Below are 16,640 nucleotides of genomic sequence, written 5' to 3' on the forward strand. Positions count from 1 at the left end.
AAAAAGCAAACTTTCCCATCTCATTTTCAGTAACAACTTTCATGTGAGTCACAACAGCCATCAAAGAAATACAGAATAAATTGGAACATACATAAAGTGCTTTGAAGTGTTCAAAGAAATAAAGTAAAATTTGCTTTTTTTTTTTTTATGCAGGAATATGATACACTGACCCAACTAAGGGAAAACATATGCTGTGAGTTTCACTGTCTGGAACCAGACTTCTAAAAAGCTTACAAAAATGGAAGGGAGTTCAAAAGAAAAGTAAATTTTAAACTGGCTCTTATAGGATAAGGAGGTTTACACATCTAAGTACATGCAAAAACAAGTAAATGAAGCAAGAGGTTTAGGGCCAATTTTAGATCACTGTCATTTGTTTTATGAAGAAAGAAAGCTTTCTGATTGGTTCACTCATTATTCCTGCAGAAAAGCTATTAGAAGATGGTAAGAGACAAAAGAGAGAATAAAAAAAGAAAAATCAGAGAGACAGACGATCAGCAATAACAACAGAATCCAACACATTATGGAAAAATGAGTTGGTGATAAAGGATATAGTTTAACTAAAACTGACCCAACCCTACTCTAAACATCAGGTATAGTACTGGCATATAGGAGGTCACAGAGCCATATGTACATCATCATATAATGGTAAAAACAGCTCTCATCTACTATGTTGTGGTGTAAAGCTATGAAAGATGCTTCAATACATATAAATAGCATTTTTGGATATCGAAGTAAGTGAACGTTCATCAGCCTTACATCTATGCCAACCACAAGATAGCTATATCTACACCAACACCCACAACAATGAGAAAAGGCCAGACTGTACATTAAAACAATGATGAATTTCCCAAATCAACAAGACCATGTTCACAATTCTTATGTGCATGCTAAGTTGCTTCAGTTGTGTCCAATTCTTTCTGACCCTATGTACTGCAGCCTGCCAGGCTCCTGTGTCCATGGGATATTCTAGGCAAGAATACTGGAGTGGGTTGCCATTCCCTTCTCCAGGGGATCTTCCCGACCCAGGGATTGAACCAGTGTCTCTTATATCTCCTGCATTGGCAGGTGGGTTCTTTACCACTAGCACCACCTGGGAAGCCCAATTCTTAGTTTGGACCAATTAAATCACTTTAAAACCAATCAGGGTAAAAATAAAATAATTAAGAAACATTTTTAAGAAAGCAGAGAAGTAAGGCATACTTCAGAATGACTGCCAAAAAAAATGTTAACATGTTAAATTTATCTTTTAAAGTGTTAATCTTGAGTTAACCATAAAATCTGTCTATTCAAATTAGATCATTTTAAAGATTCAAAGTAACTAAGATTATGATATTGTTTGAAGTTGTTTTTTTAAGAATGGTAAAGATTTCTGCTAATCCATTCTTTGCTAAAGCATTTTTCAGAGTCAATCATAAAAAAAACCTTTACAAAAGTGACAGCAATAATTAAACAATTTCTGACATCTAAAGCCATGTAGCAGAGATAGGATTCATTGAAGATATATTATCATGAACGTCAGCTAATACAAAATCAATATGACAATTAATAAACTATGACTATAGCATTGGCCCTCTTTGTCTTATTAAGGATACAGTTCATACTGTGGATATTATAACCCTAATCCTCTTACAATGCTTGGCAAAAATGGTGCAATAATTGATTAAGGCTCTTTTGATATTGTATAATTACTTAAAATGGGCCCAACCCAAACAGAATCTCTTTACTGGGTAAGGTTCCCTAGCATTTGTGAGCTAAAATTTCATTTATATAACATTTCATTACTGGTGGGTTCATACAATTACTATTATTAATTCAAATATAAATTTTAAATTTAATATTTTTTTCTAAAACCAGTATTTCATGCTTCAATTATCTAAAAAACAATAATCTCTATGCATTGATACTTTAAAATGACAATAGTACAACTGGAGAAAACATTGTAAGAAATTACATCACTCATTTAACCTGCTTCTTTCCTGGTAACTATAACTTGTGAACATGACCAGAACAAGTTTAAAATTAAACATCTCTTGAACAGATAAGAATCCTGATTGGTAATTTAATTAAGATGTATCTCTATGAATAAGCAAGAAATAATCAGATGGTAAAACTTTTTGTCCCTAGATACATGAATACCTTGATACCATATGCCTGTCAGCACTATAAAGGATCAAGTTTCAATAGCCTTACAGTATAATTATTTTAGGAAGAATCTGAAACAATACTTACATTTGATGAAGAACTTGTGCCATGGCAACTCCACTAGTCAGCTGTTTGACATCCTGACAGGGTGCAGCAGTATTAAATGTCTGCAGCTAAAATGACATAAAGCAAGTTACTTTAGTACCACAGTCTTCACTCCACCGAATTTATATACACGAACGAACACTAGAGAGAACACTCTCTGCCAAACAAAGGAAACGACACTAATAAGTTTCTATAACTGAGTTGTATTTTTATAAGAATCAACACTTCACATTTCACAAAACCACTGAATATTATACCTAAAATATTCAGATATATTGATGTCATATATAAGTATGAAATACTTAAGAATTTCTGAAAAATACATGGAGAACTCTTAAGAGAGTCATACTTTGTGTTTTGTCAGTTTTTAGGAGAATAACATCAGAAAAAGAACTTTAAAATAACCTAATATCTGCAAGTTAAAATTTCATTCATATCACTTGCTAGGAAAACAAAGGCTAGAAATGTCAGGTTTAACACTACCTAGTTTATCACTGAGCTCTAGGCAAGACCAACAGTTATCCTTAGAGCATGAACAGTCCAGGGCCCACCTACAATATCAAGTTGTTTCTATCTAGTTTGGTGTTAGATACTACTAACTTTCCAAATCTCTGTTAAATATTCATGTATATTTTGAAAAGAGAAGTGAAATGGTGGCAGCTCTTTCTAATAGGTAAATACAAGATAGAGGAATTATTTAAAAGCAAATTACAACAGAGCTAAAATGGATTATATATTTTCTAGAAATCCAATCTCAATCTGTAAAGATCTTAAATTAAATATACTATGATTCTCTTTTCCCACACTTATTCATCTTCTTTACTATTTAATTATTCAATTATAATTCCTTAGTTTACCACCATAAAACACCTTTAGTAGTTGCTGTATTTTGAGGTTCTAGAAATCTGTCTCTATTATCCTAACACAACATGGAAGATTGACAGAAACTAAATTGAGCCACAATTACTTTCAAAGCACAAAGATACTTTACTGAGCTTTCTACTGTACGTAGGGCATTGTAGTATAAGGTGGAATTACAAGGGAACATTACCAGGTTTCCACATTTAAGTAGCTTCAGTTGAGAATTAAGGAGAGGAGAAAAAGACATAAATCATTTCTAGATGATGCCACTTCTACTCCCATGACTGGAGTATGCACAAAATGTTCTGAAGTATATCAGAGCCAGCTAATCTAATTAGGGTGTGTACTAGGAAAGACTTCTTAGAGATGATTCCAATGGATGGTCTTGAGTATAGAAAGGACCAGGAGAAGGAAGTTTTAGGAAATAGCAACATGGCAAGAGTACAAATACAAGAAAAGAAATGGTATTTTTAGGTAACACATAGTTCAGTATTGCTGGATTTCTACGCATTTCAGTGCTAAGGGCAACAACCAAGGGGCACAGGTTAGAACTCAGAAGGGCCATGGTAAGAAACTTGGAATTAACCTTCAGAGTATTATCTATATCATGGGGAAACAGCAGAAGAGTTTCTACCTCACAAGATGGTTGTGAGAATTAAATAAATTAGCAAACACAGTGTACTTAGATCTGTGTCTAGCACATGGTACAAATTCAACAGCTGTTATAGCACATTAGCTGTGAGTCAGGGTTTCTCAAAGTGTGGAGTCTAAGACAACATGTATCAGAATCTCCAGACAAATCAGAAAATCCCCAAGTGATTGTTATGAGCATCATTTTTTTAGAACTGTTGCTCTGGGTGGTGAAGAATCACTGAAGAGTAGCAAGGGAGAGACATCTTCAGTATGTTGTGGACGGCAGTGAGAGTGACACGGAGAATGAGAGAGAACAGCTTTATGTCTGTGTCAGCTGGAAGGCTCCGGCAATGGGCTTTTTGATAACCTGGGATGCTGAGGTGAGTTACCGTAGTAACACTGACCGAGAGGACAGTGTGAACTCATGGAATATTTAAAATACACGGTAAAAAGGATTTTGCAGTTGAGTGGAAGTACAAGGAAGAAAAACCCAAGGGTTTAGGGCATTTTTCAAAGGAAGATAATCATATACTTTCAGGTAAAATGTGACTTCCATTTTCAACCCTTCCTACTTTACATCATTAAGTTTCTATAAAATGGTTATGATTAGTGATTTTAAAAAGACAATTTCATGAGACACAGAATATTAGGCAAAATAGTAAAGAAGTATGTAAAAGGAGTAAATACACTGAGTGCCTCGAGGCCCACCACACCCAAATTAAGATCAATTTCTCCTTTTTACAGCCATGAAAAGTATTTCCTGTAAGCTTTTAAACTAGTTACAAAATAGGTAACAGAGAATGTCATTTCATTTGGCTAAACTGAAACACTTTATAACCAAGAAATGTGAATAAATTATAAAGCCCAGTGCAGGGTATATGGCCAAAGCAGCAGGACAAAAGAAAATGTATTCTTTCAGACTACTCTTCATAGAGGTGAAGAGGCAGAAGTCTCTTTGTGAGTGACCCAAAAATGACAGACAGGGCTTCCATCTCTAAACACAGTCCTCTGGCAAATAGCATCTTACCTTCTTCATTTTTAAATAAAGCAAATGATCAGAAATGTGGAAATGCTGTTCTTGAACTGCTTCAATATAAATGCCAAAGAAATCAAGAAAGAAAAGGGGTTTTCACGACTGAAAGTCAACAAAAACTCAACTTTGAGTCAACTCTGGTCTCAAATTCTCCTCCTCCAGCTGCTCGTTTCAGAAAGAGGATCACTGCTTTGAGTTTTAAGATCTTTATAAAAATGATTCAACCGTGCTTTTTTTTTTTTTTTTGGTAATTTGGGCACATCCAACACTCTACTTTTATTGGTGAAATTAGAGTCCAAAGACTTTAAAACTGCAAATGTCACAGAGCCAAGAGGCAGAATTAAATTCATCTTCACACACATACCTCGAACTCTGTCCACCATGTAAATGATGCCAAATTTATCTTTCAGCCCTTAAGTTTTTTTTGTTAAGTGGCACAATGGCACCCCACTCCAGTACTCTTGCCTGGAAAATCCCATGGATGGAGGAGCCTGGTAGGCTGCAGTCCATGGGGTCGCAAAGCAGACATGACTGAGCCACTTCACTGTCACTTTTCACTTATATGCATTGGAGAAGAAAATGGCAGCCCACTCCAGTGTTCTTGCCTGGAGAATCCCAGGGACGGCGGAGCCTGACGGGCTGCCGTCTATGGGGTTGTGCAGAGTCGGACATGACTGAAGCAACTTAGCAGCAGCAGCAGCAGCAGTAACAGTATAACATTTTGAAGAATTAGTTATTTTAAGGTGAGTTCCAAATCATAAAATGTAACTTTTAAAACACTGCCAAAACAGGCACCTCTTCACCTAACCAACTTTTCTTGGTGACTTCTCTGTTAAGGATGATTCTATTGTCCTAGAACAATGTGCAGCACTGAAAGAACACGGTTTACTAGCAGCTGTGTTCTCTCTTCTTTTTTTTTTTTTTAACTTCTATCTCCTACAACTTCCTCTCAAAAGGTTAACATTACTTAGATTGGCAGGGAACACATTAAGAGTCCAGGGATATCATGGCAAACGTGTCTTCCATTACCATCTTTCAATCTATCATCAAAGAATACCATTTACATTACTTCTAAGGGTTCTTCGCTGTGTCTTGAAAACTCATTTCTCCTGATTTCAACGTGTTGAAATTCATCAATCCTCTATGAAACAGTTAAAAATGTATCCCAAGTACTTGGTGAAATAATCAATGGTGAAATATTAGTCTTCGAGATCAGGACCAAGACTAGGATATTTACTATCATCAATTGATGCAGTGTTGTACTAGAGATCTTAGTCAGTTTTTGTTCCTGGGGACAGAACAGAAAACAGGTCAGGCAAGGGCTCTGTCCCCAAAGTGCAAACAAGATGACTTCAGAAAATGTTAAGTGTTTACAGACACAACAAAAAGGGGTTAACAGATTACAACAGGATATGAGTAGGATACAGGTACATCACTCACTGTCACAGAGTGTCTCTGAAAGATGACACTAGACCCAAGAATCGAATGGTAAGAAGTCAATCAGCCACTGAAAGAACTAGAAGAAGGATATTTCAAAGTAGAGGAAAGAGAAGTTAAAAAGCTGTGATGCATTTAAAAATTAAAAACAACCAAAAAAAAAAACCACACACAAATGCTTATCTTCCTAAAGAAAGTCAATGCAGCATGGGGGCACAGAGAAGCATGGCATGAGGGCAGTTTGTAGAAAGTTGGAGAGGTAAGCTAACCCTAACAGTGAGGTAGCTGACAATCAGCAAAGTTCTCTGAGAATCATCCAAAGAAGTAAAGAAAGGCCTAGAGGCAAGAACCCAAGAAACTAAGGCAGAAGATAATTTCACAAAGGAACCATCAATTAACATAAGGATAATATAAGTTTCCAGTTTGCCAAACCCAGTAAGGGAAGGCCTTAGAGAAAAGAACTCAAGTGCAGTGGGCTGAGGTGTAAATAAAAGTTCAAAAAGGATAAAGGATGAGTATTTAAAAATGAAAGAAATATGACTGAAGGAAAGTAGGGGGATACAGTGTGGTTCAATAGAGAGTGGTGGCTTTCTGTTTTTTCTCTTTAGGAGAGGGAAGATTCGAGCAAGTTTACATATAGTGAGGAAGGAGCTAATGGAAAGGAAAAAATAGACACTACAGGGGATAAATGACAAGGCAAAGTTTTAGACGAGGTGGAAGGTGTGGATCTAGAGCCAGAGCCAAAGATAAGGAGGAGGTCACTTTACTGATGGGGAGAAGGGCTGGGGCTCAAACAGGATACTGATTAAGGTTTGCAAAGAGAAATGTGAGAGGAACTGTATGGTTAATCTTAACAATAAAGCTGGGCTGGGTATGGAAACAGGAGGATTTAGCTATAGCAGCATTTGAGAGGCAAGAGTCTGCACATTAATTCCATTTTCTCCATACTGTTTCAGCAGCCTGAGAGAGAACTGGAGAAGCAAACAACCGATTATACTCTGTCATCTATTATTATTCCTTATGTTTTTAAATAATTTTTTCACATGAGACTTCCCTAGAGGTCTAGTGGTTAAGACTCTGCACTCCCAATGCAGGGGGCATGGGTTCAATCCCATCCCTGGTGGGGGAACAAAGATCCTATACGCTGAATGGCACAGCTGAAAAAAAATAAAATAAAAATTTTACTGTTTTTAAGGAATTTTGCCTTCCATTATAAAAAATACACAGATCTACCTACCACACCAATTAAAATGGAAGATTCTTTGATTATTCTTGGTATCTTTCTTCCTCAGTGTCTTATACAAAGTAGGAACTTCACTATTAATACTGATTAAAAGAATGGATATAGTCACAAAATATTTTAAATTTTTAAATAAAATTCATGAAAATCTTATACTTCACCATCAACCCTCATATAAGTCAATGGCATCATAAAGACTAAGTTTACTATGTAAGTCAGATGTTTAGAGCAACAATGCAACAGATTAGGAAACACCCTTTAATTAGTCATTTACTAAAACCACACCATTAGAAGTAACTGCCTTGTTTCATGACAACCTTAAATATGGCATCTAAACTCCATACTAAGTTTAAGTGAAAATATGGGTGAACAGTCAGCCAATTGCTTTTAACTCAGAAACTCCAGGTGCTTGCATTTTACTTAGAGTAAAACCTATTTACCTCCAAAGTGTAAAGGTAGCTTTACATTACGGTTATTTACAAGAGACTTCACATACTGCTAGAAATGTTCCCTGATTTCTCATTCGTTTGAATTACATGCATTGAGAGATAGAGAAATTCATCAATTACTGCCTCCTAATCTAGTCTATTTACATTCCATCTACACACACTCCCCGACACAAAACTAAACAACTGCTTTAGGGGTGAGCATCACTGACTGCGCCTTGTGGACCATGGAGCGTCAAACTTGCCCAACACAGATTAGAAGCCACACCTGAATGCCAGCTCTCTCCGATCGCTGAGCACTTCCAAAAGGTGAGACACTTTTGTTGATCGCAATACTGAGGACAGATCCTGTCTGTCCAAACCCAATATAAATTAACAGGACTACCAAGTGCGGATAAAGTGCAAACAAAAATGCCAAGTTTTTTTCTTTAAAGAAAATGCTTGTCCATTGGAAGAGGAGGGGAACCAGTGAGAAAAAGAGAATACGAGCGCCCCACCCCCAACATATCTTCTGATCCACGCAGGATATATATACGTGGAAACATCTCTTCTAAGAGGCTTCTACGAAAACGGATGTCTTGGGGTCCGGGAGAAGCACTGACCCATGAACTAAAACCACCTCTTTGCCACCTGCGTCCAAATTAGAGCTAGGTGGTTGCAGTGGGACGGAGGTTTCAGAGGGTGGGTCTTCACTCCCAAGTAGCATAAAGGTCTCTATGAGAAGGCTATTCTGCAGACGGAAGGCAAGGGTGTCGGTGGTCCAGAAAGTCTAGGGCCTGGGCGCAGAGCAGGGGGAGCAAACGGGCCTGCGGGGAGTAAACGGATGGGCGCTTGGCTCCCGCCACAGCTGTCAGCAGCAAGATCAGGACGGTAAGACGAGTGTCCTCCTTCCCGCTCCCCCACCCCCATTCCCAGCTCCTTCTACCCTCCTCCTCCCGCCAGCGAAGACAGAAACACGTACGCACACTCACTCACCTACGCACACCTGCCCCGCGACCCGCAGGTGGCACTCTCGAGGTCAAGGGCGACTGGAGACGCGGAGGGCAATGCGCGGAGTCCGGGGCGCAGGTGACCCTCGCTCCTCCGCAGGCTCACCTGCGAGAACCAGGCACCCCCCTGCCCCAGGAACTCGCCGCGGCCCCTCGCCCCCCTCGCCCCCTCGCACTCACCCAGATGATGAGGCTGTCGCACAGCGGCAGCTCGGACTGCGGAAGCGGCTGCCTCTCTTCCATGGCCAGGACCGCCGTCGACTACACCGCTGACGCCGACACCTCCCTCCTCCCCGCGCTCCCCCAGGAGCCGGCGTCGAGGACCTGCTCGCCCGCCAGGAAAGCTCGGTAGCCAGGCCCAGTGCCCTCGCCGCTCACGCGCGAAGCCTCGCGCGGCCGACGTCGCCGGCGTAACGCCCTCCTCGCCGCTGCCCCCGCCCCGCTCCGCAGTTCGCCCCCTCCCGCTTCTGGCCCGGACTGCGCAGCAAGGCACCTGAGCCCCGCCCCCTCCCCTCCCCTCCCCTCCCTTCCCCGCCCTCCTCCCGCCCCTCCTTCCCACTCCGGCACACCTCGGCCTGCCGCACTGAGTGACCTGGGCGCGCACCAGTCACAAAGAAGATAGGTGCCTGAGAGGGACGGGTGGGGCGGGGAGGGGGCGGGAAGAGCGGGAATTGGTTGAGCAGGAGGGATTGCTGATTGGACGCACCCTCTTGGGCTTCGACCAATCAACGTGAGACAAGACTGAGCCTCCTAGTGAGAGCTCGAGCGGGTGGGAAGGGGTTTATGACCTGGCAGGTGCAGTTAGGGCGGGGGGCAATGAGTGCGCGTGCGCGATGGGGCGTTAGTGAGGTCGACTATCGCGTAGCACTAAGGGCAGAAGTGGCCACGGGAGCCTAGGAATGTGTAGGAGAAACTCCAGGCATCTTCCCGCCTCCTTGCGAGTAGGGCAGCTCCTGGCTACACCTGTGGAGACCGACAGCCTGCTTCCACAGCGTCTTCAGAGATAGATCCTACCAGTGAATAAAAACCATCTAGAGAGGGAGAGCTAATGTTCTAGGCGCTCATTAGAAAAGGATATTTTAATTTGCAGATATGGCAAAGAAATTTTTTTCCTATGGGCTAAAATACTATAAAGCTGCTTAAATCAAATAAGCTCGCACAAGATCACAAAACCATGGACAATTTTATTTTAAATGAGGCAAAAGGGAAGGCCATTTTCAGGTAGGAAAATGAAAAACGAAATGATCTGTAAGTTTTCAAAAAAATATGAAAGATATCAATGTACAATGCTTTTTATGTTTCTGGAGCGGTTGAAACCTGTATTTTCTCAAAATGTTCATGGGGGAGAGGGAGGTGTAAAATTGGAAACTAAGATACTGACTGATATATAGCTTAGGCTATTGAATTGGGCTGGAATATTATTACTCTTGCTTGATTTTCATCACTCATTCATAAACTCATCAGTTCATGCCCTGTGTAAAAATGCAGCTGGCTCATTTATATTATTGCATCTTTATGTTTCAACATTGAATGTTTAAAACTGATCACTGCAATTAAAAGCCCCCTGATTTAAATCAGTCTCATTCTAAAAATAGAGTACATGCATTTGCTATTGAGTCCCTTAACATTATTCCAGAACTTTCTTACACTGTGTGGAGTCATTTTATACTTCTGTACACTAGCGACACTAGTAATATGACTTACTGAAAAGTAAAAGATCTAGGAATTGAAGACCTGGTCTGGGTCTTGACTTTACTCTTCACTGGCAATGTTGACAGTTTTCTCCTGTGGAACCTAGCCTCCACCTTCCTAAAATGATGAGAATGACACTAACCTCCCCTGGGTACCTCATAAGGGCAAAAACGATACTGGATGTGGAAGATTTTTATGAATGAAAACCTCTTTTGCAAATATGAGTTACTGCAATCATATATGCTTAGGAGTGTGTGAGAACATGTCACTAAGAGCCACATTAGTGACTACTGGAAATATTTAAGAAGGGGCAACTGAGGGGCAATTGAGTTATCTTTCTGGGATCTATACAAGCAGAGAATAGATGCCCAGTTCTGTTCATGAAACTAGATTCAATAGGAAAATATTAATATGTGAAGGACATGATTGTGAATTTAAAGAAATATTTCAAATTTGAAAAGTTAGAAAAGTGTAAAACATGAATCATTGAAATAAAACAATACAAAATAATGTTGAATAGAGTAAAGTGCACTTTCATATACAACTGGAACAAGCATTTTAGAAAAATTTTTGTTTTTAATTATAAGATTATCTTGCATTACATTGGGCCAGGGGGAAAAAAATGATGTTAAAAGAAATGCCTAATACAATGTAGGCTGTTGTTTTCCAACTGTTGGCATTCATTTCTAAAAGTCAGCAGCCATATTTGGAGAATTGGATAAAACTACCTGTTAAGCACTAGCAATGGAATTATAAATTGGTACAATCTTCTGAAAAGTTTTTGAGGATATCAAGAATCTTTAAAATGTTCAAGCCTTTAAGTCAATTTTACTTCCAGAATCTATTCTAAGAAAATAATCAGATGCCAACAAAGTTGTTGATTGCAGTGCTATTTATCAAAGCAGAAAAAAGAAACAGCCATTAAATATCTGAAAGGGGAATGATTAACTACATTATGATATATCCATACAATAAAATATATAGTAGCTCTTAAAATATTTTGAAAGAAGTTTAATTGCTCAGGAAAATGCTTACAAAATAATATTAAAATTAAAAAGTGATGATACAAATCTGTACATACAGTGTGGCTCTCTTGGGAGAGAGAGAGAAATGAATAGTAATATAATGATGAGATCCAGGTTTTGAAATAGTTGGTAAGTTTTACCTCTTTGTACTTGACAATAATTTTGAAATTTTCTACAGTGATTTTTATCATTAGACAAACTAAAGAACTGAAAATAATTAAAATTTTGAATATGGTTAGATCTCAACTGTGGAAGAATATATATAAGAATGCAAACACACACACACACACCACCCCTAAGTGTTTGAACAGAGAGAGATTGAAAAGAAAGTTGATTAAAATTATGCCTATGACCTAGCAATCCCACTCCTGGACATATACTGGGAGAAAACCATAAATTGAAAAGCTTCATGCACCCTAATGTTCATTGCAGCACTGTTTACAATAGCCAGGACATGGAAGCAACCTAATGTCCATCAACAGAGGAATGGATAAAAAAGATGTGGTACATACATACAATGGAATATTACTCAGCCATAAAAAGCAGGAAATAATGCTATTTTCAACAACATGGATGGACCTAGAGATTGTCATACTGAATGAACTAAGTTAGACACAGAAAGATAAACATCATATGATATCACTTATAAGTGGAATCTAAAAACAATAGGATACAAACGCACTTAGTTATAAAACAGAAGTACAGTCACATGTAGAAAACAAATTTATGGTTACCAAGGAATAAAGGGGGGCAATAAATTGGGAGATTGGGATTGACATATACACACTACTATATGTAAAATAGATAACTAATAAGAACTTGCTGTATAGCATAGGGAACTCCACTCAATACTTTGTAAAGGTTATATGGGAAAAGAATCTAAGAGTGGACATATGTATATGTATAACTGATTCACTTGGCTGTATACTGAAACTAACAGATTACTATAAATCAACTATATGCCAATAAAATTTTTTTAAAAAGTTAAGTTCAAACTTTAGTGTTCTAGATACCTGATGTGACTTATTGCCTGGATGATCTTGGGCAAGTCACTTAATTTCAGTAATCCCCAATTTCAATCTCTATAAACTCAAATAATATATATTTCTGTGCATTTCTACATTGATTAGGGATTTTTTTTGGTGGTAAGCAGGTGAAATTTAAACTGGTAACTATTAAAATGTTATTGCAAGGGTACAAAATCTCATGATTCAGAGAAAAAATCTGAAGAACTCCACGTGGGAAAGGGCAGGTCTCAGAGCAGCTCATCAGATCTAGGTTGCAAAAGTTATAACAAGTCTTTTCAGGAGAGTGCCACCCAGATGAATGTGATAAAAATGGTTTCAAGTCTTTTTTCAAGATTCAAGTTGGAGAAAGAGCATCTAGTGGGTCTGCTGCTGCTGCTAAGTCACTTCAGTCGTGTCCGACTCTGTGCGACCCCATAGACAGCAGCCCACCAGGCTCCCCCGTCCCTGGGATTATCCAGGCAAGAATACTGGAGTGGGTTGCCATTTCCTCCTCCAGTGCATGAAAGGGACAAGTGAAAGTGAAGTCGCTCAGTCGTGTCCGACGTAGCGATCCCACGGACTGCAGCCTACCAGGCTCCTCCGTCCATGGGATTTTCCAGGCACCAGTACTGGAGTGGGGTGCCATTGCCTTCGTCTAGTGGGTCTATCATGACATACTTGTCCAATCCTTTGCCAGAAGAAGATGAAGTACCTAGGATGGCTGCCCTACCAGGACTGTAAACCCAAGTTGAAATCATGCAATGGTTGGTTGCCCCGTGTGGATAGAGTAGGGGATATGGAGGCCTGCAGACAAAATCAAAAACAGCAATTCCCTCCATGTAAACTCATATGGTTGCTGTGAATACCAAATGCATATAAAATGCATAACAGAACTCCTAGCTCATGATAGTTGCTAAATCTATTTTAGTATAACTATTATTTACACTGCATGTATGTCTTAAGGTGTGTGTGTGTGTGTTTGCACTCATTAAAAAAACAGTGAAAGAAGATACGTTAAAATTTTGGTAGAGGTTATTCACAGTGATTATTTTTAAATTTTCCTCTCTTACCAAACTGAGCTAATATTACCTTTTAAAAATAAAACCAAAAATTCTAAAAGAGAAAGATGAGATCAGGATGAGATTTTTAAGCTCTGAATTGGCCTCTAAGTGGATGGATATGTGATAAAAGGAGAAAAGCCCTAACTAGGTACCTTAAAAAGAACTGTAGACGTCTCTACTGATAGAGTATGTCTGTGCCTCGCCTGTACAAGTTATGGAGTGAAAAAATGGAGAAGTCTAAGATTTTCCCTGCTGATATGTAGATACACTGAATGGTGAGGGTGGACACCAGCTAGAAGAAAACCCTGGCCTCAACAGGCACAGATCTAGACATTCAGAAAGAACAGCCATTCTAGCAGAGTGACCATATCAGCAGCAAACAACCCAGTGGACCTCCCCAGCAAAGCATTCATTCCTGAAGCAAATTATTGGGCCCCTACACACAAGATCCTACATCCAATCAGCATCTAGATCTATAACCAGCTGACTACAACAGGAGACATTTCTATATTGTGACAATTTGTAGTATCTGGGAGATACTTTGGAATAAGAGTGTCCACACCCTGGGAAAGGAGGTTTACAAGCCCTAGGTAGACTCCCAGGGAAGAGAAATGATGATGAAAATCTATATTTTAAAATAGCATCTAGTTCTTAGGCCTGTGATCAGAGTTGGTGCAAGTGCCTAACTCTATTAAATACTGTACTGGCATTAGGGAAGCAAGACCGCAAGACCAACCCCAAACACTAACCACAGGTGAGCTTTATCATTTTCATCAGACAATCTTGGACAGAATTGACTTGAGCACGCAGTGGGAGTCATCCCCACAGGTATTTTCACACCTGGTGACTACTGAGAAAGAAACTGGAGAAAATGGATCAGGGATGAGGACTACTTCCCACTGGGTATAAAAGGGACTACTTCACCTTGGCCAGGAACTGACTCCTGTTACGAAAATAATGATCATTTGGAGACTTACATGTTACTGAAACTATTGCTTCTGGGGCTTTTTATAGACTTAAGAGATTTTATATCACTTAATAAAACTGCTTTTAAGTGCATTTTATTTCAGTATTTAAAATCAGTATGATTACTAACCTGTTGTGCTACCCCAAAAGAGATTATTCTAAGATTTCAATGAAATTCACGTTTTAGTTCAGATCAAGAGTGAAGGCGTCACTGTCACTGATGAATATACAGATATAATACAAAAGATTTTAAATTTATAAGAAAAAAAATTGCAAGAAGTGACTCGGAGATGAAGATTAGCATTCAGGAGGTTTATTAAGAAGTGCTCTTGAAGGTCTTCCCTGGTAGTCCATTGGAAAAGAATCTGCCTTCAGGGGACAGGGGTTTGATCCCTAGTCCAGAAACTAAGATCCCACATGCCTTGGGGCAACTAAGCCCATACACTATAACTACTAAGTCTGTGTGTTCTAAAGCCTGCACTCTGCACGAAGAGAAGCCACCACAATGAGAAACCCAGTCACCGCAACTAGAGAATAGCCTCTGCTCTCCACAACTGGAGAAAGTCCATGCACAGCAACAAAGAGCCCATGAGCCTCAATATTACCCAGTACAGGCAATAAATAAATAAATTAATTTAATTACTTTATAAAATAAGTGCTCTTGGGAATAATAGCCATGGAAGGGAAGGAAAGGAAGCAGAAGTGAGTAGAGGGAGAAAGAAGGCTGAGATGGAGTCCTATTGATAGTTCCAACCAACCCCCGGGGAGCTCTGAAGCTGGGATGATGCTCCTGAGTTTTCTGAGTTTGAATGAAAGGAGTTTAATCCTTATGCCTCCATAGTCTTTGGATATGGGCTACCCTGGAAAGGTGGCATGGCAGCCCAGGCAGTTCACAATGGCTGATGGCTGTCTGTGAACAGCACTCCCCCGTGTTGGGATCTGGGCATCACATCTGAACAGCAGCCGTGCCCACAGTCATGTAGATGGAGGTGGGGGTGCCATCGCTCAGAATGGTAAAGCCTGGTTCAGAAAAGCCTGGACAAGTAACCCCACCTGGAGCAATAGTATCATAACCACAAAGTTAAAATGGTCCCAGAGGAAGAACGCTGACACCCTTAGTTCTTGCCCTGAGAAGGCACCAAAATGGAAAGAGAGTATAGAAACAGTTATAATTTCATATAGAGACTTGGTGTCAAATAACTAAACAAATACTGCCTCAGAGAATTTAAAACTGGGGTGCCTGGGGAAATAAAAGTTACGAAAGGTAAATCACAATGTAGGATGATATTATCAATTGTATTTTAAACCGAAGAGAAAGAATGATCAATTTGTCACTTATTGAGTGAAAATGAATATCACCATTTCATTTACTAAGCATATTTAAACACACTCCAAAGCTAGGTCAAATAAAGCTGAACCTGATTATTTTATCTTGCCCTAAGGTGCCACAGTGGTAAAGAATCTGCTTTTAATGCAAGAGACTTGGGTTCAGTCCCTGGGCTGGGAAGATCCCCTGGAGGAGGAAATGACAACTCACTCCAGTATTCTTGCCTGGAGAATTCCGTGGACAGAAAAGCCTGGCAGGCTCCAGTCCATAGGGCCACAAAGACTCGGACATGATTGAGCGACTGACACACACAAGGAACTAAGATGAGAAAAAAATTTAATAGCAAGGTATATATTTCAAAAGCCTAAAAGCAACAGGTAACAAAAATAAATATTTAGTAAAATGTATTGATAATAATGTAACCAACCTAAAGTATCACTTAAACATACAAATCATTTGCTTTCTGGCTCAGCTTCCCTAAGTGAATCACAAGATATGTCATCATTTGACACTCTGTTAGAAGAGCTGATCTCCACTCCTCATTCTGTTGGTGACCTGTTTCTTCTATACAAAAATCCTTCTAATCCATGTAAGCAGATTTTTAAAATAAAATCTAAACACTGACACATAGTGGCTAATCACTTAATCCACAGATGTTTGTCTCTAAAAAGCAAGC

General features: G+C 39.4%; 1 protein-coding gene and 1 long non-coding RNA gene across 28 annotated transcripts in view; one reads left to right on the top strand and one right to left on the bottom strand.

Moving 5' to 3' along the window:
- HOOK1 (hook microtubule tethering protein 1) overlaps positions 1-9,514 on the bottom strand; it is a 208,102-nt gene extending 198,588 nt beyond the window's left edge. For 11 of the 27 annotated variants that reach the window (XR_014052717.1, XM_081486660.1, XM_081486662.1 and 8 more), the window contains exons 1-2: positions 9,067-9,514; positions 2,230-2,315 (exon numbers count right to left, since the gene is read on the bottom strand). Coding sequence is in view for 24 of the 27 variants with exons in the window: in XM_081486660.1 (XP_081342786.1) it covers positions 2,230-2,315; positions 9,067-9,129 (149 nt within the window). In the remaining 3 variants the exon portion in view is untranslated. Of the gene's footprint in view, positions 1-2,229; positions 2,316-8,872 lie in introns of all 27 variants that reach the window. The other 16 variants (XM_081486661.1, XM_081486663.1, XM_081486658.1 and 13 more) reach the window with 6 other exon arrangements.
- A 462-nt stretch (positions 9,515-9,976) lies between these two features.
- Positions 9,977-16,640, top strand: part of LOC145505033 (uncharacterized) — a 58,143-nt gene continuing 51,479 nt past the window's right edge. Inside the window, exon 1 of the long non-coding RNA XR_014052723.1 lies at positions 9,977-10,107. This is a non-coding gene — a long non-coding RNA (uncharacterized LOC145505033). The remainder of the gene's footprint in view (positions 10,108-16,640) is intronic.

The sequence above is a fragment of the Giraffa tippelskirchi genome, chromosome 5, assembly GCF_054371585.1.
Source record: "Giraffa tippelskirchi isolate mGirTip1 chromosome 5, T2T-mGirTip1v1.2.pri, whole genome shotgun sequence".
In the NCBI taxonomy this organism is placed as follows: domain Eukaryota; kingdom Metazoa; phylum Chordata; class Mammalia; order Artiodactyla; family Giraffidae; genus Giraffa; species Giraffa tippelskirchi.